The sequence below is a fragment of the Chlorella variabilis genome (genome assembly GCF_000147415.1).
Source record: "Chlorella variabilis unplaced genomic scaffold CHLNCscaffold_8, whole genome shotgun sequence".
NCBI lineage: Eukaryota > Viridiplantae > Chlorophyta > Trebouxiophyceae > Chlorellales > Chlorellaceae > Chlorella > Chlorella variabilis.
This window is the reverse complement of record NW_005435080.1, coordinates 1,541,976-1,560,666: the sequence shown is the minus strand read 5'-3', so window position 1 is coordinate 1,560,666 and position 18,691 is coordinate 1,541,976. Positions and strand designations below refer to the sequence as shown.

The 18,691-nt window shown below is 70.8% G+C and overlaps 4 protein-coding genes across 4 annotated transcripts in view; 2 read left to right on the top strand and 2 right to left on the bottom strand.

The window, feature by feature from the left end:
- CHLNCDRAFT_145111 (hypothetical protein) overlaps positions 1-2,782 on the bottom strand; it is a gene marked incomplete at both ends in the record, with an annotated part of 4,383 nt that extends 1,601 nt beyond the window's left edge. The window contains 4 exons of the mRNA XM_005848301.1: positions 1,015-1,403; positions 1,653-1,749; positions 1,901-2,461; positions 2,627-2,782. Coding sequence (XP_005848363.1) covers positions 1,015-1,403; positions 1,653-1,749; positions 1,901-2,461; positions 2,627-2,782 — 1,203 coding nt within the window. The remainder of the gene's footprint in view (positions 1-1,014; positions 1,404-1,652; positions 1,750-1,900; positions 2,462-2,626) is intronic.
- A 3,187-nt stretch (positions 2,783-5,969) lies between these two features.
- On the top strand, positions 5,970-7,683 carry CHLNCDRAFT_59661 (hypothetical protein). The gene is made up of 4 exons (XM_005848496.1): positions 5,970-6,010; positions 6,206-6,362; positions 6,679-6,805; positions 7,313-7,683. The coding sequence occupies exons 1-4, from the start codon at positions 6,007-6,009 to the stop codon at positions 7,451-7,453; spliced, it is 429 nt and encodes a 142-aa protein (XP_005848558.1). The 5' UTR covers positions 5,970-6,006; the 3' UTR covers positions 7,454-7,683.
- Positions 7,684-8,823: 1,140 nt separating this feature from the next.
- CHLNCDRAFT_145108 (hypothetical protein) lies at positions 8,824-12,180 on the top strand (the record flags this gene model as incomplete). The annotated part of the gene is made up of 4 exons (XM_005848495.1): positions 8,824-8,984; positions 9,164-9,318; positions 9,464-11,895; positions 12,142-12,180. The coding sequence occupies 4 exons, from the start codon at positions 8,824-8,826 to the stop codon at positions 12,178-12,180; spliced, it is 2,787 nt and encodes a 928-aa protein (XP_005848557.1).
- A 97-nt stretch (positions 12,181-12,277) lies between these two features.
- On the bottom strand, positions 12,278-16,319 carry CHLNCDRAFT_30897 (hypothetical protein). The gene is made up of 11 exons (XM_005848300.1): positions 16,181-16,319; positions 15,609-16,072; positions 15,157-15,465; positions 14,908-15,010; positions 14,675-14,760; positions 14,309-14,432; positions 13,880-14,095; positions 13,449-13,682; positions 13,121-13,236; positions 12,860-12,957; positions 12,278-12,616 (listed from the first exon to the last, which is right to left on the bottom strand). The coding sequence occupies exons 1-11, from the start codon at positions 16,209-16,211 to the stop codon at positions 12,481-12,483; spliced, it is 1,917 nt and encodes a 638-aa protein (XP_005848362.1). The 5' UTR covers positions 16,212-16,319; the 3' UTR covers positions 12,278-12,480.
- Positions 16,320-18,691: the final 2,372 nt, after the last annotated feature.

The window sequence follows — 18,691 nt, the reverse complement described above, 5'->3', positions numbered from 1 at the left end:
GAGGTTGAAGCGCGCAGCGAAAGGCCACTCGGGCGAGCCCAGGAGCGGTGGAGCCCAGGGCATGTGGCGGGCTGGCCAGGCCGCTGCTGACGTCTGCGTCTGGGAGAACATTGCACTGGCGGGTGCTGTCCTGAACGAGCTAGTGGAGCGCATCTTAAGTGTACTGCACTCGGTACTGCTTTGCAGCTGTGGACAAGCGTGGCGAATTCGACTGCGTGGCAGTGGAATATGGAAGTGCGTGAGCAATCATCATCTGCCTTCCCTTGGCCCTGCCCGGCACCGCCAGCGCTTGGCATGTGGCCCGCCACGGGCAAACATTGATGTTTGACTGCCGACGCAGGATGCAGTTGCCGGCAAGCCCGCAAGCACAAGCTTGTCGCCTACAAGCTTGCGCCACCTGCGCTGAAGCGTTGACGGGGCAGCGAGCACTGTCGTTGGCGGCCGACCTTGGTGGAAGCCTCACTCTGGGCGAGGTAAAGTTGCAATATAGCAATGGCCCAATTGGTTGGCTGGCAAGTGTGCACGACAGTGTTCCATTCAAAAAGGCATGAATGCATGGCAGCGGGGCCAGCTCCCTCGGCGGCCACGCGCCAGCAGTGTACGCCGCAGGTGGTATTTTAGGTCGCAGCTGTGGCTGCGCATTGCAGCCCCGGTGCCATCTTTTGTTTTGCCTGCGTCCCTCGCTCGATATCCAGCACCCCCAAGCCGGGCCATCGGCTTCATTTGAAGTTTGGTTGCGGCGGGATGGTGGTTGCGCGTCGCGGCAGCTACAGCACGGTCTCAGCGGTGGGCAGACCGCCAGGGGGGGAGAGGTGGGCTGTGGCGGGGCTGTGGGTCACGAGAGGCACGCACTCGCACACTGTCACACTCGCACATTATTGCACACTCGCACACACAGCCCCCACCGCCACGACACGCACACGCACGCCAGCGAAACGCAGCAGCAGCAAAAGCGGCAGCAGCAGGAGCAGGCACCAGACAGCAGCAGCGGCAGCAGGCAGCCGCCTGCGGCACCTGCTTGAAGTCGTTGGGGCGCCGCTCCTGGCGCTCCGCGATGGCGGCGATGCCCTGCGCAAACTGGCGCAGCTCCTCGCCAGACAGATCCAGCGCCGCCAGGCGGCCTCCGCAGCGCGAGCAGCGCCCCGCGCCGTCCACGGCGGCAGGCCCCACCTCCCACCGCCCGCCGCCGGGGACGCCCTCAAACGCGCGTGCCGCGGTGGGGGAGGCGAACAGGGCGGCGACGCGCGCCAGGCTGGCGGGCTGCAACGTGGTGAGCTCGGCGCCGATGCGGCGCAGCACGCCCAGCGCGGCTGCCCAGCTGGCGCCCGCCGCCGCCGCCTGCACCAGCCGACCAAACTCGGGCTCCCCCAGGTCAAGCTGGTGGGCGGCAATGGCGGCATCGACTGCAGGGGGGGCAGGGAAGCCAGGGGCAGCCAGGCTCAGTGGGCGGGTGTGGGCGTGGCAGGTGAGATGGGCCAGCGGGCGGGGAGGGAGACCCTTTGGCGCGGCCAGCGACGCGCCGGGGTGCGGGATAGAGCACAATGATGTCGCCCCGCCGCGCCCTGCCCACCCCTCCACACACACGCATGCACAGACACACACCACACACGCACACACACACACACGCACACAGCGCAGCGCCGCCCGCCCACCCTCAAACGCCTTGGCGCACTCCCCCGCCTCTGCGTACGCGATGAGCGCCGGCGTGAAGCTGCGCAGCTTGGGCGCCACACCCGCCGCCACCATCTCCTGCAGGAGGCGCGGGCAGCAGGGAGGGCGGGGCGGGGCCGGGCAGCAGGGCCAGGGTCGGCTCCGCCTGCCCAGCAGCAGGGCCAGCCGGGAGCGCCGTGCAGGCAGCACAGGCGGCAGCCAGCACACACAGGCGGCAGCCAGCACACACAGGCGGCAGCGGCGGCGAGGGGGCCGCGCGGCTCGCCTGCGCCACAGCAAAGGCTCGGTCGGCGTCGCCGTCTGCCGCCGCCAGCCGCGCCTGCGCCGTGTAGCACATCTCATTGAGGGCCAGCCGCCCGCCAGATTGCCGCATCTCCTCAAACAGCTGCTGCGCCCGCGCCCGCCGCGCCGCGCCGTCCAGCTGCTCCGCGCACGGCGCCTCTTGCGCCTCCTGCGCCTGCTGCGCCTGCTGCTGAAGCTCGGCGCCGGCGCCCGCCGCCGCCGCCGCCACCGCGTCGCCGCTCCCCGCCGCGGCCTGCCCCTGCTCGCCCGCGGCAGCTCCGGCACCGGCGTCGTGCCGCTCCGCGCCCCGTGCGCCCTGCTGCGCCGGCGGCGGCGGGCGCGCCTGGCGCAGCTGCTGCTCCCAGGCGTCGCCGCCGCTGCACAGGTACAGCAGGCTGACGTACAGCTCCGTGCCCAGCTTCACGCCCTCCGCCTTGGCGCGGTCAAACACAGCCAGGGCGGCGGGGAGGTCATTGGCTTTAGCGGCCATGTGGATGGCGGCGCGTGCCTGCGGCAGGGGCAGGGGTGCAGGCGCCAACAACGTGGGTTGGTGGGAGAGCCGAGCGGGAAATGGAGTGGTGGCGAGTGGCGGGCCGGGCGGTAGGGGAGATAAAGGCAGCGGAGCGGCAGACGGGCAGCCCCCAGAGAGCCGGGAGCTGGCAGCTGCCGCCACCTGCTTCTCAGGCGTCAACGGCCTCTGCTTCTTCCGCTGCTGCTGCTGCTGCTGCTGCTGGGGAGGATGCGGTTCGGCGTTGCCGCCGCCATTGGCGCCGTCCTTCCCCTTCCCATCCATCCCATCCACCCGCGGCTTCTTGGCTGCGGGCTGCATCGTGCTGGGCCCCTGTGGCGCCTGCTGCTCCAGAGGCGCCGCTGCGGGCGCGTCTCCGCCCGCTCCTGCGCCTGCCCCCAGTAGGCGGCGAGGCTGGGGCTTGAAAGAGTGCTGCGCCGCTGGTAGCGTTCGGGTTAAGAGGCTGCTGCTGGCAACCCTGCACGTGGCGAGAGTCTCTCGTCAGGTGGCAGCAAACAGGGTGGCGGCGGCAGGCGGCAGGCCGGTGACCGGCGGCGGCAGACCCCGCTCCGCCTGCTTCAGCGGTGTCCTGACCTTCCGGGCAGCAGGCAGCGCAGGCTGGTAGCGGCGATGGAGACCAGAACGGGGGGACGTGGCAATGCCGGGCAGCACAGAAGCATGGGCCGTAGGCAACGCAGAAGCATCTGCAGCGTGGGGGAGACTGGATGGCTGCGCTGCAGCTCGATATGCATGAGCGTGCCTGGCGCGCCAAGAAACAAAGCTAGTCCCAGGTGGCGGCCGCTGCGTGTGCTGGGGCGGGGCCGCATGACGCCGACGCCGCCAGTCAGCTGGGCACTGCAGAGCTGATGCGCAACATGGCATCAAGAATTTGTGCAAGAGTCTGGGTAAAAGCACAGAACACAGGAAGTGCGCGCATTGTGCTTGTACAAGTGCCTGGTGCAGGGTCGGGCTCCAGACCGTCCAGACTTGCCAAGTGGTGTGCGGTGCCTGGCCATGAATCAGCTGCCTCCCGTGTCCCTTTCACTGTGCCGCATCTGGTAACATGCAGCTGGCCTGAACAAAGCACCCACGCCTGCTGTCGCGTCCCGCACGCTGTGCTGTGTCTGCTGGGCGACCATTCGGCCAACGCGTCGCGGATGCAGGCGATATCAGCCTCACGCGTACCTAAAACCCGCCTTCCTCTCACTTAGTTGCAAAAGAAATGGGGGCGTCGCTGGTTTGCCTCTGCCTGCTGCTGGCCCGAGTGGTGGCCTCCACCCCGGACAACCCCTTCGACTTGCGGACTCGCTTAGAAGCGCTGCGCTGGTCGAGAACCTATGACGCCTTGCTCAAACAGGTCTGTGAGACCCTCGTGGCGCTGCCGACGGCCTGCCCCCCCTTGCCCCCGCCATGTGCCACACATTGAAGTGCTCCACTCCATCTCACCCCTGCAGACAGACAAGCCTGCCGCAGAGCGCACATTACGAGCCAGCTTCCAAGCCTGGGCCAAAATCCACGGCCGCCGCTACCAGTCTTCTGCTGAGGTGAACACCCAGCCTTGGGGTAGCCAGACCCGCATTGCCCTGCAGCAGCAGCTGATTGAACCGCCTTCCATGCACGCTGGCGTGCCTGCAGGCCAGCCGACGCTACGGACTGTGGCTGGATAGTCTGCGGGCCGTGATTGATCACAACCTGGGGCAGCACTGGACCACCTCGTGGGTGGGTGCCTGGGCAGCCGTGGCTGCGGGTGACAGAAAGGGGAAGCAGTCTCCAGGCGCCTGCCAGCCCGCCAGACGCCCGCTGCTCAACTGCCCACGCTCATGCGCCGGCGCTGGCCCCCGCAGGTGGAGCTTAATGCCTTTGCCGACCTCACGCCGGCCCAGTTTGCGCGGCAGCACCCCGACGGCTTTCTGAAGGCGACGCCCCACTCCGCCGCCAGTGGCCCCAGGCCCCCCATCCTGCCCCTGGCGGGCCTGCCTGCCGTCGTGGATTGGGTGGCGGTGGGCAGGGTGCCGCCGGTGCGCCACCAGCGCAGCTCCGACTGCTGGGCCCATGCCGCCGCCACCGCCATCGAGGCCGCCTGGCTCATCCGCGGCAACCAGACGGCGCCGGCGACTGTGGAGGAGTCGCGCGTGTCGGTGCAGCAGCTGGGCGGTGAGCAGTCAGCAAGGAGTGCAGGGTGCAGGGTGCATGCAGTGGCGGGCAGGGGGGGGAGCTGCCGACTTGCCTGCGTGCATGCCCAGGCAGGCTGGGTGCCTGCTACCCTGGCAAGGCTTGCTGCGATGCCCACAGGTGTCGAGTCGCTGAACGCCAGCGTCCCCCCGCCCCCAACCCTGCCATGCAGACTGCACCCACACCGTGGGCGGGAGCACCGCCACCTGCCTGGGCTCGCTGTCGCTGGCCGACGCATTTGAGTACGCACACGAGGCGGGGTGTGTGCCGGAGGCCGCCTACCCCTACCAGGCCTGCCAGCTGCAAACCTGCCAGGCCAAGCAGGTCCTGGCGGTGCCCGAGGAGCAGCGGCTGCGCCCCGCGGCGGCTCCCGGCAGCCGCGCCATCCCCGCCGCCACCAACGTCACCGCGCTGCTGGAGGTGGGTGTGGCCGGGTGGGCCGCTGCTTGCCGGCATGCCAAGGCCCGGTAACCGCACAGGAATCGAGGGCTCGCAGCATTGCTGAGCAGGGCTGAGAGTGCCGCCGCTGCCTGCCGCAACCTGTGGCCGGTGCAGGCTGTGGCCCAGGGGCCCGTGGTGTTTGTGATGGCCTCGGAGAGCAGCCAGTTCAGGCAGTATGCGGGCGGCGTCTTTGCCCCGGCTGCGGCCAGCTGCGGAGGAGACCCAGACCATGTGATGGTGCGTCGGCATGTTGGTGCCTTGCACCGCCAGCTCGAGCCCAGCTCCCTCCCATCTCATCCTCCCGTCCCCACCCCGCCCCGCCACACTGCTGCTCTGCCCTGCAGACCATTGTGGGGTACGACACCACCAGCGCGCCGCCGACCTGGCTGGTGCAGAACTCGTACGGCACGCGCTGGGGGATGGGTGGCCGCATGCTGGTGCGCATGGACTGGATGGGACATGGAGTGTGTGGCATGTACCTGCACGTGCAGGCCCCCACCTGACCCACTTGGCTTGGCAACATTCCGAACATGTAACGACTGTAAACCAATACGGCCGTGGCGCCGCCGCCGCCGCCATGCGGCGCTCAGCCTCAGTCTCTCCGCATCCCCATGACGGAATGGCTGCGTCTTGACGCGCCCCCCGTGCATGAAGCAGAGAGAGGAGGGCTATTCCAGAAACATTGGGCTGTCAGAAACCAATGGCGCGCCGTGCAATGTGGAGGCGCCAGAACCCTGCCAACCCCAGCATGCACCGGCTCTTGCATGTGTGCATCCTCCCCAACACGATTGACTTGCGGTGCAGGAGGGAGCCCACAACCCCATTGTGCCTCGCTGGCACCGACCCAGGGAGCCCCCAAGAGCCCTCACCCCGCCTGCCCATGCCTCTTCTGCGAGGCTGTGTTTGCGGGTGGGAGCTGAAAACGCAGCAACATGGGTGAGCCGGGTGCAGCAGCGATGCACATGGGCAGCCCGGCAGCTGGGCCCCCGGCGGCCCCTGGCAGCGACCTGGCGGGCGCACCTATGTCCCTGCAGCGCTGTGGAGGAGCGAGCGGGCCTTAGCCCGATCGCCCTGCAATGCACTTCTGCCCCGCCTCTGCTGCCTCTCCTGACCCGCATGCCGTGCCTGCAGGTAAGACACGCGGCATGGGAGCTGGCCGCAAGCTGCGGCTGCACCGCAAGGACGAGAAGTGGGCTGACAAGGACTACAAGAAGAGCCATCTGGGGTCTGAGTGGAAGAAGCCGTTCGCCGGCGCCTCCCACGCCAAGGGCATCGTGCTGGAGAAGATGTGAGCGCAGCTGCGGAGCCCGCGGCAAGCCGGGGGCAGGCGGGGCGGCGGCATGTTGGGCGGAGGCGCAGCGGGCGGCAGGCTGCTGGCACGCAGCAGTGGAAACTTGAGCCGCAGCTGTAGGGTGCAGCGCAGGAGCGAGGTGGCAGGGAACCGCAGACACGATAGAGTCAACGCGGTGTTGCCTCCGTGCAGCGTTGTGGAATTGGGGAGCAGCGGCCGCACGTTCGCCACAGGTTCAGCCGACCCCACAGCTCTGTGCAGCTTGCTGACCCCTGTCCCCGGCCCCCCGCGCCCGCCTTTGCCCGTGCTGCAGCGGCATTGAGGCCAAGCAGCCCAACTCCGCCATCCGCAAGTGCGCGCGCGTGCAGCTGATCAAGAACGGCAAGAAGATTGCGGCCTTTGTGCCCAACGACGGCTGCCTGAACTTCATCGAGGAGAACGTGGGTGCCCCGCACCGCACCGCTGCTGCCCCATGTCACATGCCGCTGCCTGTGCTGCCGTGCTCTGCCGTGCGCTGCCTGGGCGCGTGGCGCCTTCGGCAGAGGCCAGGGGATGCAGCAGCAGGGGCAAGGGAAGCAGCAGCAGCAGCACAGGCAAGGGGGCGGACGCTCCAGCATGGTAGCAGCTAGCCCAGCACGCTGGCCCTTTGTTGGATGCGGCGCACTGGGGAGGCGGCATGGCAGCCAGAAGCTGGGCAAGGACGTGTGAAGCGGCTGCGGTTGGGACACGCTGCATCAGCATGAGCACCAGCCGTGGAGGGGGCCCTGCGGTGCAGCCAGCGCACGGGGAGCGGAGGAGCTGGCAGCATGTGGCAGGAGCGGCATACAGCAGGGCGTGTGCGGTGCACCACAGGCAGCCTGCTGCTCTGGCATGGCTCGCCATAACACGCTTCCTTGGCACCGTGCTGACGCTCAGCGCTGCCTGCCCGCCCCCTCCCCGCCGCGCAGGACGAGGTCCTCATCGCCGGTTTTGGTCGCCGCGGCCACGCTGTGGGTGATATCCCCGGTGTGCGGTTCAAGGTGGTGAAGGTGTCTGGCGTGTCCCTGCTGGCGCTGTTCCGCAACAAGAAGGAGAAGCCGCGGAACTGAGGAGGAGGAGGAGGCATGCAGCCGGGGCGCGGGCGGCGGCCAGCAGCCCGCGCCCCTGCCACACCGCGGCGCCTGGCCAGCCAGCGCAGCGCAGCACTGCGCTGCTGGCAGGCAGGCTGGGGGCGACTCGGCGGCAGCACGGCTGTGTCTGTGCAGCGCCAGGCCCCCCCGTAGCTTTAGACACTTACACGCAACCACCCTTGCTCCCACTACTGTAAGTACAGACAAAACTGGTGCGCTAGCGGCAAGTCGCGTCCGCGGTGGCTGGGCACAGCTTTCTGGCAGCAACACAGGAGCAGGCAGCCAGTCCAGGCGTTGCCAGCAGAGTGCCGGTGTGTCGCGCAATGGGGAGGCTGCCGTGTGCCGACGCCCTCCAGTAGCGGCAGCCACCTGGCGTCTCAGCTGCCGCCCGCCTGCTGCTGCTGCTGCTCGCCCTGCGGCTGCTCCTCCCCGCCCGCCGCAGCCGCAGCAGCCTTCTTCTTCTTCCTCCGCGCTGCCGCCTTGGCGGCTTCGGCCTCCTTACGCGCCTGTTCAGCATTGTATGCCTGCCTGCAGCGTGGGAGGGGAGAGACACCCTTATGCGTCGAGTGTGCGCCCGATTGTGCTCAGCCAGGCGTAGCCGGGCGCCCCACCGCGCTCACCACTTGGCATCCAGCGCCGCCTGCTCCCGCCGCCGCTGCTCAATGTCGCTGCGTAGCTGCTCCGCGGCGGCGCATGGGTGGAATCTGCGGTGATGCAGGAGGGAGGGGCTGGTGGGCTGGGTGGGATGGAGAGGACAGCAGCAGGGGCAGTGAGCCAGCACGGCAGCCCGCAGTACCCCGCCTCACCCCTCCGCCTCCAGCGGCGCCTCCAGCCCTCCGGCAAACCGTGCCCAGAGCTGCGGAGGCCCGCCCCCCGCCGCAGCTCTCAACCCAAGCACACTGCCGGTGCATCCCAACGCATTTTGCACCAGCTGGCCGGCCTGCACGCATGGTGGCTTGTTGGTCAAGGGAATGAGTGGACACGCCGCGACAGGCGGTTGGGCGGGTGGGGCAGGCGGCAAAGGGCACCTTCACGCCAAACGGTTTCAGGTCGGCCTCCGCCGTCTGGTACTCGGGCGCCTTCTTGGCCTTCTTTTTCTGCAGCGACGGCAGGCAGGGACAGAGATGAGTGGGGGCCATGCCAACATGCGAGTGGCAAGGTGCCCCAGCAGCCCGACCATGTCCACCTTGGCGTCCTTTGGAGGCATTGCTTGAAAATTCAATCCAGCGGGAGCAGCTCCGAGACGCCAGCACGGCGAAACGGCGGTTGCCCGCTTTCTACATGGCCCAATTGGCTGCCAGAGGGCTAAATATCCCTCCCCTCGTGCCCAAATTGCCTGCAAGCTCCCAATGGGAAGCTTCAACACCGTGCCGGGCGTCAATAGGTGGTTGGGCGCGGGCGCGGAGGGCGGCAAAAGGGGGCCACGCTCTCCCTCGCGGCGCCGCCACCTGCAGGAGGATGCCACCGAGGTCAGGCCTCGAGCCGCGGGCGCTGGCGAGGGTTGTCCAAGGTGCGACTTGTCGAGGGGCGTTTTGCGCCTTATCAGCGTTTGCAAACATTGGGCAGAGCACTGAAGAAGGCAGGGCAAAAGGCCACGCGCTTGAGAGCCCTGGCCACAGTGGGGCCGGGCCGCCGACATTGCGACATGCCGCTGACCGCCGAAGCACCCGCCGCCCTCCCCTTGCGCAGCTACATGCCGCTCAACGCAGACCCCCGCCTGCTTCCCGAGCACCCCACCGTGTACTTTCAAGCCGTGCGCAGCGGGCTGGCGCGCCCCGCCAGCGCCGGCGCCGCGGCTGGAGCTGGCGGAGCAGGCTACCAGCTGGGCTCCGCCATCAGCCGGGGTGCGGCATGGGGGGGGTTGGGGGCCGCTCTAAAAACACACTCTCGCAGCCCTGGGTGCACCCACATGCTGGTGTGGGGCCGTGTTGCTCCCACATTGCCCCGCCTGCTCACCCCACACCCAGACCCCACACCCCCCGCCTGCAGGCTACGGCCGCGTGCCCACCGCGTATGCTTACACCAGCGCCGACACGCTGCTGCCCACCACACACTACCAGATGCCCCACCCGCCGCCCACCGGCGCGCCACCCGCCTGCACCAGCGCCGTAGCCGCCGCCGCCGGCAGCATGACCAGCAGGGGCCGCCTGCTGCAAGCCTTTACCTTCTGCTCCTCCACCAGCGGTGCCAGAGGCAGCAGCAGCGCGCCAGCCTCGCCCGGCGGCAGCCGAACGCTGCTGTACACGCGTACCGCCACCTGCAGCCCCCTCCAGGACTGCTACCCCCAGCGCCAGCCCCCGAGCATGCCGGCTGTGGACCTGCTCGACAGGCTGACCCTGCTGCGCAGGCTGGCACCCGCCACCGACCCCGCGGCCAGGCCCCGCCAGCTGGCGCCGTCGCCGCGCCAGTCGCCGCAGCGCCACGCCGCGCCGCACCACTTCACGCCCGCGCCCGCAAAGCCGCAGGCGCACACACACCCAAGCTGCGGCCAGGCGGCAGCCAGCCCGACGGGAGGCGCCTGCAAGCGCTGGGCTTGGGACGATAGCCTGGTGGGTGGAGGCGGAGGCGGCGGCAGCGGCGCGGGCAGGCCAATCGGCGCGGTGCCCGCACCGGGGTGGCGCTACTGCGGTGATGTCCTGGCGGCGGCAGAGGTGGAGGGGGCTGGCCTGTCGGTGGCTGTGACCCGCGGCGGCGACAGCAGCGGGAATGGTACCAGTGACGGCGCCCTGCGCCTGGCGGTGACTAGCAGCGAGCGGTGTGGCAGCGCAGGAGGCGGCACGGCGGGCGCGGGTCGGCAGGAGGTGCTGGTGCTGGTGCACAGCCCGCGGGCACACCAGCTGGGCACAGAGGAGGAGCAGGAGGATGTGCCTCAAGGGCGGGACGGCATGGGAGGCTACGGCCTGAGCGGCAGCGGGGCCGGGAGGCCCGCCTTCCGCCCCCCGGGCCCGCTGCAGCACAAGTTTGGGAACAAGCCTCGCCCCAAGTCGGCGCCCAGCGCTGCGGAGCGCGCCGCCGAGCGGGCGGCCGCGGCGGGCCTGCGCGGCTGTGGCTGCCCCCGCTCGCCCCGTGGCGCCACCGGCACACACGTGATCAGCGGCGCCGCCGGCAGCAGCTGGAGGCGTGCTGCAAGCAGCCCGTGGCGGGACGAGGAGCGGGAGGCAGCGGCTCCCCGGCCGCGGTCGGCGGCGCCGGCACCGGCCCTCATCGGGCACTGCCAGGACGGTGCCGTGGGCTGGCGGAGCAGCGCCAGCGGCGCGACAGAGGCTGGCATCACGGGGAGGGGGTCAGAGAGCAGCATGAGGCGTGCTGGCGCCGGCATGGACGGCACCACAGGCGGCGGCGCCAGGACCACGCACACAGTGCAGGTGGCGGCGGGAGAGGGCACGGATGTGGTGGTGGTATCCTCCCCGCAGGCCCACTGCTGCGGCTGCTGCCAGGACACTCCGGTGGTGGCGGCAAGCTCGCCGCGCCGCAGCGGAGCCAGCGGCGGCGGCGGCAGCGCAGGGGGCACCAGTAGCGTGACTGTAGTGCAGCAGCACAAGGGGCAGGCGCGCCACACAACCGCACCGCCTGCCGCCAGGCAGACGGCGGACCCCCGGCTGTCGGCTGGCGCGGCTGCACCGCCGGCCGAGCCAGCCTCCCAGGCGGTACCGCATGCCAGCGGCGGCCTCAGAGATGCTCCCACGACTCTGGCCGCCACCAAGCTGTCTGTGTCGGTGCCGGCAGGCCGTGGCGGCAGCTGGAGCGTCAGGGCAGGCGCCAGCTCACCCACCGCCGGCAGCAGCGGCGTTGGGTCCCCCATCAAGGCCTGGCGGCCGCAGGCCGGCCCGGCAGAGGCAGGTGCCTGGAGCGGGGCGCAGCGGGCGGCCCTGCAGCCAGCCTCGCCTCTGCGGGTGGATGTGGATGTCGCGCTGGCGCCATCCGCGGCAGGGGCGGGGCTGGCGGCGGTGCCAGCCGCCGACCTGCAGCTCCTGAGCGGTGAGGTGCGGCGTCGGGAGGCCTCCTTCCAGCAGCTGCTGCAGGAGCTGGAGCGCATCACCCACAAGTGCTCACAGCTCACCTCGGCCGCCGCCGCAACTGGTGGCGGCAGCGGCGGCGGCGCCGGCGCCAGCGGCCGGCCGGGGGCGGGGGGCCCTGCCGGCCGTTGCCAGCAGGGGCAGCAGGCGCAGCGGCAGCAGCAGGCGCAGCGGCACACCACGCACCAGTTCGGGGCCGGATGCACCCGCGGCGCAGCCAGCGGGCTCGCTGGCACGGCTGGCAGCGAGCGCTGCAGGCGCCCAGGGGCGGGCCCGTCCTCTGGCCTGCATGCCGACGTCGCGCCCGCGGGCGGCGGTGGCGGCGGCGGCGGGCGGGAGGGTGAGGAGTGGTCGTGGGAGAGCCTGCTGGCGTTTGAGGAAAGCATCCGCGCCCAGCAGCGCAAGGTGGGTGGGCTGCGGGGTGGAGGTTGGGGAGGTGCATGAGCGGCTGAGCGCCTGGGGGCAGGCACAGACACGAGCAGGCCTGCCTTGCGTTCACCACTGGCAGCCAGCATGCCCACCACCTGCACGCATGGGCTGCCTGGGCCCATGGCAATGCCGCCCCAAATCAGTCGGCCACAGATGCGAAGCGCTGGCGGCGCCGACTCCGCTCCCCCTCATGCCCGCCCTCATGCCCTCCCTGCCCTGCAGCTGGTGGAGCAAGGGGTGCTGCCCCCTGAGTACGCCTGAGCTGGGGTGGTATGAGGCTGGAGCTGGAGCTGGGCTGAGGCTGAGGCTGGGGCAGATGGGGTGGATGGAGGGGCTGACTGAGAGGCGGGCGTGGGTGGAGAGGGGGCAGGAGGGTGCCGGTGTCACAGGATCCAAGTGCGGTTGCGTGTGCTGTGTGAGAGGGATAATCAGTTGTCAACGGGAGATCAGAGGTCAGCGGAGCAGGCAAGGGCAAGGGCAGCGAGGAGCAAGGGAGGCGAGCGAGCGAAAGAGGCCAGCCAGGCGGCGGGGTGAGCAGGTCAGGGAGGAGCTCCTGCGGCGCTACTGCGGCGCGGGCGCCGCGCCGCTCTTGTATCCCAGCGTGGACAGCGTGCCCAGGAAGGCCTCCCCAGCCATCAAGTCTGTGGCCCCGTACACAATGTGCTTGGCCGCAGGCTGCGAGCGGCTGGCCCAGCAGCTGCGGGGGACGGGGCGGGGGCGCAGGGCGGCGGGAGGTGGCGCATGGGCAGGGGGCGACGACGCACGGGCAGGCTCGATGCGCCGCGCTACAGCATGCGCAGGGGCAGCCTCGACCAAGCACGCCGTCCTCCCCAATCATCCCCACCGCCCTCCCCCACAACCACGCCGCCACACCAGGGCGCCACCCACCTCCCCACTCCCCTCCCCCGCCACCAGGGCGCCACACCAGGGCGCCACCCACCTCAGGCTCTCATACTCCAGGTAGTTGCCACCCCCCACCATGAACACCAGCGCCTCCTTAAAGGGGCCCGCGGGGCGCTGCGCACGACCCGCAGGCAGCTGCAGGGAGCGGGGCAGAGCGGCGCGCGGGCCGGTGAGCCAGCCATTCAAAGGGGGCGGGCGCTTGCCGTGCCACGCACCGCCCACGCCGGCCACTGGCCCCCAAGCGAGCCACCCGCCTGCCCCATGCAGCTGCCCGCCACCCACCCCCACCCCCGCTTGCCTTGGGGTCAAAGGTGGCGTAGGCGTCTGTGTCTGGGTTGGGCTTGCCATCCATCAGCGCCTCCACAGCCACAGTCACGGCAGCCTGCTGCTCCCCCGCTAGCAAGTTCTTGACGCCTGCAGGTGGGGTGGGGTGGGGGGCAAAGCAGGGGGCCTCAGGGGCCACAGCGAAGCGACGGCCGCGACACCTGGGGTGCAGCGCGTGCCTGGCGGTGCAGCCCTGCGCTCACGAGGCAGCACACGCATCCGCCTGCCTGCCCACCGCACCCCCCCCGCCGCCCCACGGATCCCCCCGCTCCACCCCTGCCCTCCCCGCCCCCCATACCCACCCTTGGTCAGCGAGCTGAGCCCCTGGCCAAAGGTGGTGCCCAGCAGGTTGGTCAGCTGGCTCTGCGCCGCGCCGCCAAAGCCGGACAGGCCGTCGGCCACAGAGGCGCTGCCGGGCTGCTGCTTGCCGGTGAGGTTGAGGCGGCGCATGCGCTTGACGTAGGACCAGGCCGCCATGTCGGCGCCGCACCCAGCCAGCAGGCCCTCCACCTGCTGGCACTCGGCCTCGGTGGGGACTGCACGCACGTGGGCAGGGCAGGGCCCGGGAAGAGGGGATGGGGGGGGGGGTGAGCAAGGAGGGTGTGCGCCCTGGGCCCGCGGCTGTGCGGCGCCTCTCCCAGCGCCCCCCTCCCAAAAAACACTCCAGCACGGCACGCCTGGCCAGGCCTGGCGATCAGCGGCGGGCATCCCTCTCCCTAGCGGGCGCTCTCACCCGCCTCGCACGTCAGCAGCCACACCAGCGCCAGGCGCAGCTTGTCGGTGGGGGTGCCTGCGGGGCTGCCCATCTGGCGCGCCACCGCCGCCACGTCAGCCTTGCCAGCGATGCATTCCTCCTCCAGAGCATAGAAGGCGTCCAGCTGGCGCGACTTGATGGCGCCCAGCAGCGCGGTGGCCAGGTTGGTGTGCTTGTCGATCACGCGCTTCCTCTCTGCGGCAGGGGGCAGGGGCCGGGGAAGGAAGGGGGGGCACGGGTGTGGGGGGCAGGTGGGGCGAGGCCAAGGGCTGGCAGGGGCACAGGTGGCGGGGGTGCGCCCGCTCGGAGGCTGGCCGGCCTACGCGCAACGCGGCAGCAGCCGCACCCCCCAACCAATAAACACACACACACACACACACACACACACACACACACACACGGCCGCACCCGTCAGCTCCGGCAGGCTGCTGACCGCCGACATGAGGCTGCGGGTGTTGTTCTTCATGATGTCGTTTGGGTCCGCCAGCGGGTCGATGTGGCTGCCAGTCTTGCGGTTCAGCTCCTCGATCGCCTGCAGCAGGCGGGTGGGTGAGGGCTAGGGTCACAGCGGGCTGGGAGGCAGGCAAGCGTGGGTGGGCTGCTGGGTGGGGTCAAATGGTGAGCAGCGCGGCGGTGGAGGGCATCGGCTCGGTGCATGCCGGGAGCCTGGCGCCCCGACAGCTGGACAGGCTGCTTGCCGCGAGCCGCTCCCACGCCGCCACCCCGCCCGCCGCCACACCCCCACCTCGCCCCAGCACCCCAGGCCCCACCCACCTGCTTGTACTTGCTCAGCTCCGCCTCCACCTGCTCCGCAATCATTGGGAACTGCTCCTTGCCGTGACCGCTCCAGAAGAAGTCGGCTGCAGGAGCGAGGGAGTGGGGGGGGGTGGCGGCCGCATGGCGTAGGCACAGGGCAAGGACGTCGGGCCACGGCGGGCGTGCATGGGTGGCGGCATGGCAGCCCGGCTCCGCGGCATGCTGCGCGTGCGCCTCCAGCAGCCACCCACCGTCGTCCACCTCGTAGTTCTTCTTGCCGCTGCCGGGCTGCCCAGGCGCGGGCGCGTCGTGCAGCGTCACGCGGTTGAGATGCATGGACAGCACGTCGTGGACCTGCGGCGGCGGGCAGGGCAGGGAAAGCATGAGGTGCGGCCAAGCGGCAGGCAGGGCGCCAAACAGGAGCAGCGCGACGCGTCTCCGTGCGCAGCGCAGCGTGCACAGCGCAGCGTGCACAGCATGCGCAGCGTGGCGCGGCGCACCAGCGGCTTGTACGTCCACGCGTGCTGCAGCACCACGCTCAGCTCAAAGTTGCGGTCGAACAGGCAGAGCAGCGGGCGGTGCAGCGAGGCGGCCAGCCCCGCGCCGGCCTCGGAGAAGAGCGAGGTGCGCCCCGCCAGCGCGTCTCGCAGCTTGGCGTCCAGGGCCGCCGCCACGTGCTCGGCGGCGCCTCCCTTGGGGCAGCGCATGATGGGCACCACGCCCAGCGTGGCCAGCACGCAGAACAGGCCGTCCACCACCGCAGACACCGCCGCCTCGATCTGGCTGTCCTGCGCGGCGGGGTCGTTGAGCTGCGGGGGCGCGGGATGGGGGAGCGGGGGCATGCGTGTGTTGGTGGAGGCCTCTCACTGCGGCTAGGGAGGCAGCGTCGCCACCACTGCCACCGCCGCCAGGTGCACTTGCCCCCCCTGTCACCGCCCACCCACCCACCCACCTGCAGGTAGGTGTCTGGCAGGCCCAGGGTGAAGAGGGAGGGCTCGAGGGTGAGGAAGCGGTTGTGCTGGTCGTACACGCGCGCCACGCGGGCGGCGGCGTTGCCTGCCACCACCCCCGCCGCCAGCTTCTCCATGAGCGGGCGCGGTATGTGGGTGGAGAAGTTGAGGTGGAAGGCGTCGTACAGCCCGCGCTGCACGTCCTCCACGATGCGAGCCACCGAGGCCTCGCTGGGCTGCACAAAGTAGACGGCGGGGACGTCGGGGATGGGCTGCCGCTCGGTGTCCAGCATGAGGTGCAGCGTGACGCCGTGCTTGCGCAGCTCGTTGACGTGCAGCAGCGGCGCCAGGATGTCCTTGGTCCAGCGGTCCAGCACCAGCACCTTGTACACGTCCTCGTCGCCCGCCGCAGACGGCTTGACGGCGGCGGGCGGCGCGTTGAAGTGCAGCATGCGCACCACGGCGTCTGCGGTGGGCCAGGGGCGCGTGTGCGGCGCTCAGCAACCCCCTATGCCTTCGTGAGGCCAGGGCAGCAGCTGCGACCAGCCCCCGTTTTGCTCGATCGGCGACCCACCTGCTTGGCGCTGACGTACGTTGAGCACCATCGTATGCAGTCACCAGGCCTTCGATCGCACAGCCCCTGGCTCCCCCGATGAAGCTCGAGTCGATCTGGGTCGGCAGGTGCGGTCCCCTCAGGCCCTCAGCAAATCAGCAATAGCCGTGGTGCTCGACGATCGAGGAGAAAGAGGTCTGCTGCCCTGTGATGAGAGTTCATGCGCGTGCCACCTCATTCCGCTGGCCTTGTTCGCCTGCCCCCGTCCACACACAGACCGATCGCAGGGCAGTAGATCGCTGCCCCGAGCCGCATTCTGGGGGCGCTGCAGCACAAATGTCCGAGTCGATCGATTTCAGCGTGAAATGCCCCTCGCGCCCAGCGCTGGGGGACTTCAAGCTGCGGGTGCCGGCATCCGCCACGGTTGGGGAAGTCAAGCGCCGGCTGCAGCAGAGCTACCCCGGCAAGCCAGAGCCCGCGTCCATCACGGTGAGGCCTGGCCGCCCTGCTCGCCCCTGACCGTCCAGACCAGCACCAATGGGCGCGCTGGAGACGGCGGGAGCGCGCCCAGCGCAGTGCAGTCCCCTGGGGCGGCGAAGCGGCGTTCTCGGGGGGTCCTCCCGTCCCTCGCCTTCTGCTTGTGGCATACTTCACGGTGCCGAGCCCGCTGGCAGCACCTCTCCCGTGTGCAGGCCATCTACGCGGGGCGCGTGCTGAAGGATGACAGCGCTGTCCTCTCCGACTTTGTGGTGCCGGTGAGGCCAGCAGCCGCATTTGGCGCTGCCTCACTCACCTGCCAATGTCCAGCTCGCGTGTTTGCCCCTCCCAACATGAGCGGCCCGCCTCCAAGGCCCTGACTTGCTGCTATGACGCGCTGTGCTGTGCAGAACGTGGACCCCACCTGCCCCCAGTCGCTGCACATTGTCATCAAGTCGGCGCCAGCCAGCGCCGCGGCGCCGCCTCCACCGCGCCGGCATCAGCCCGCGGGCAGCAGCGGCGCCGCCACCAGCGCCGCCGCGGCGCCTGCCGCGCCCCCTGCAGCACCGTCCGCTGCAGCAGCGGCGCCCGCGGCCGCGGCGGCGCCGGCGGCTGCGGCCGCGGCCCCTCCCTCTGCCGCCGATTCGGCCGACGGCGCAAGCGACGACGCCCCGGCGGCGGGCTTTGCAGCAGCAGCTGCCCCGCCGGGCTATGCCTACATGAGCATGGGCATGGGCATGCCAGGTGGCTACCCCGGCATGGGGCTTCCCGCCGGCTTCCCGACATCTGCCGGCATGCCCGCTTCGGCGCCCCTGCCTGGCTTCACCTACGCTCCTGCCATCCCCAACCCGGCGGCAGCCTATGCCATCTACACGCCAGCCATGTCAGCTGCCTACGCCGCCGCCCTGCAAGTGCTGCAGCAGGCGGCGGCTGGCGCGGCGCCGGCGGCTGGCCAGGAGCAGGCGGGAGGCGGGGCTACGGCAGGTGGCGGCACCGCGCCCTCCTCCACCGACGCGCCACCCGGCGCCGCCGCGGCCACGGCGGCCGGCGCGGCGGGGCAGGCGGCCGCGCCCATCAGCCTGCCCATGCCGCACCCCGTCTTCCAGCAGCCCGCAATCGCGTTTGTGCCCACCCTCATCCCGGTGCCCCAGCCCGCGCTGCCCGCCTACCTCACCGCCAACCATGCGGCAGGGTCAGCAGCAGGGGCGGGACAGCAGCAGGAGGGCGGCGAGGGCGGCGTCGCCGCGGCCGCGGTACCCGCCGCCGCACTGGTGAGTGCAGCAGCAGCGCAGGCCCGGTCCTGCCTGGCTTGCTGTGCCGCTGAATCTGGGGCCCACAGAGCTTGTGCTGCGCTGCCTTGCTGGCCAAGCCCCGCGCTCACTGTGTTACTGTGTTGTGCCGCGCTGTGCCTGCGCAGGGCATGGCCCCCGGCCAGCTGCTGATGCCCATGGTGCAGTACCCGCTGTACCACCAGCCACACATGCAGGTAGGGGGCGCTGCCTGCCAGCGACTGCAGCCTGCCTGCCTGCAGCGAGAGCCTGCCGCCTCCGCCAGCCCCAAGCCCAGGCCAGCCGGCTGTTGGCAGCTGCGCGTCACCCTGCCCGCTTGTCCTCGCTGAGCCGCAGGTGCAGTTCATCCCTGCCGGCGCCCAGCTGCGCCAGCGCGGCCGCCGCGCACCAGGTGAGCTGCTGCTCGCTCCCGGGCTGCTGCTGCTGACGGGCCGGCTGCAGCCAGCTGGCCGGCCCGCTGCCGCATCACCCGGGCCCTGCTGCTACTGCTGCTGCTGCTGCTGCTGCTCGAGCTCATGCCCGCCTAGTCACGTGGCCCTCCGGCATGCACCCCTGCGCCGCTCTCCCCGCCGCAGGCCAGCTGCCGGGCACGATCGCCGACGTGCTTCGCCAGCAGCAGCAGCGCGGCGCGCTGCCCGCCCCGCTGGCAGACCTGCTGCGCCGCCACGAGGCGGCGGCGGCCGCCGCCGGCGGCCAGCCCGGCGCCGCGGCAGCGCGGGGCGGCGGCGCGGCGGGCGGCATCCCGGGGGCGCGGGGCGGCGCGGGG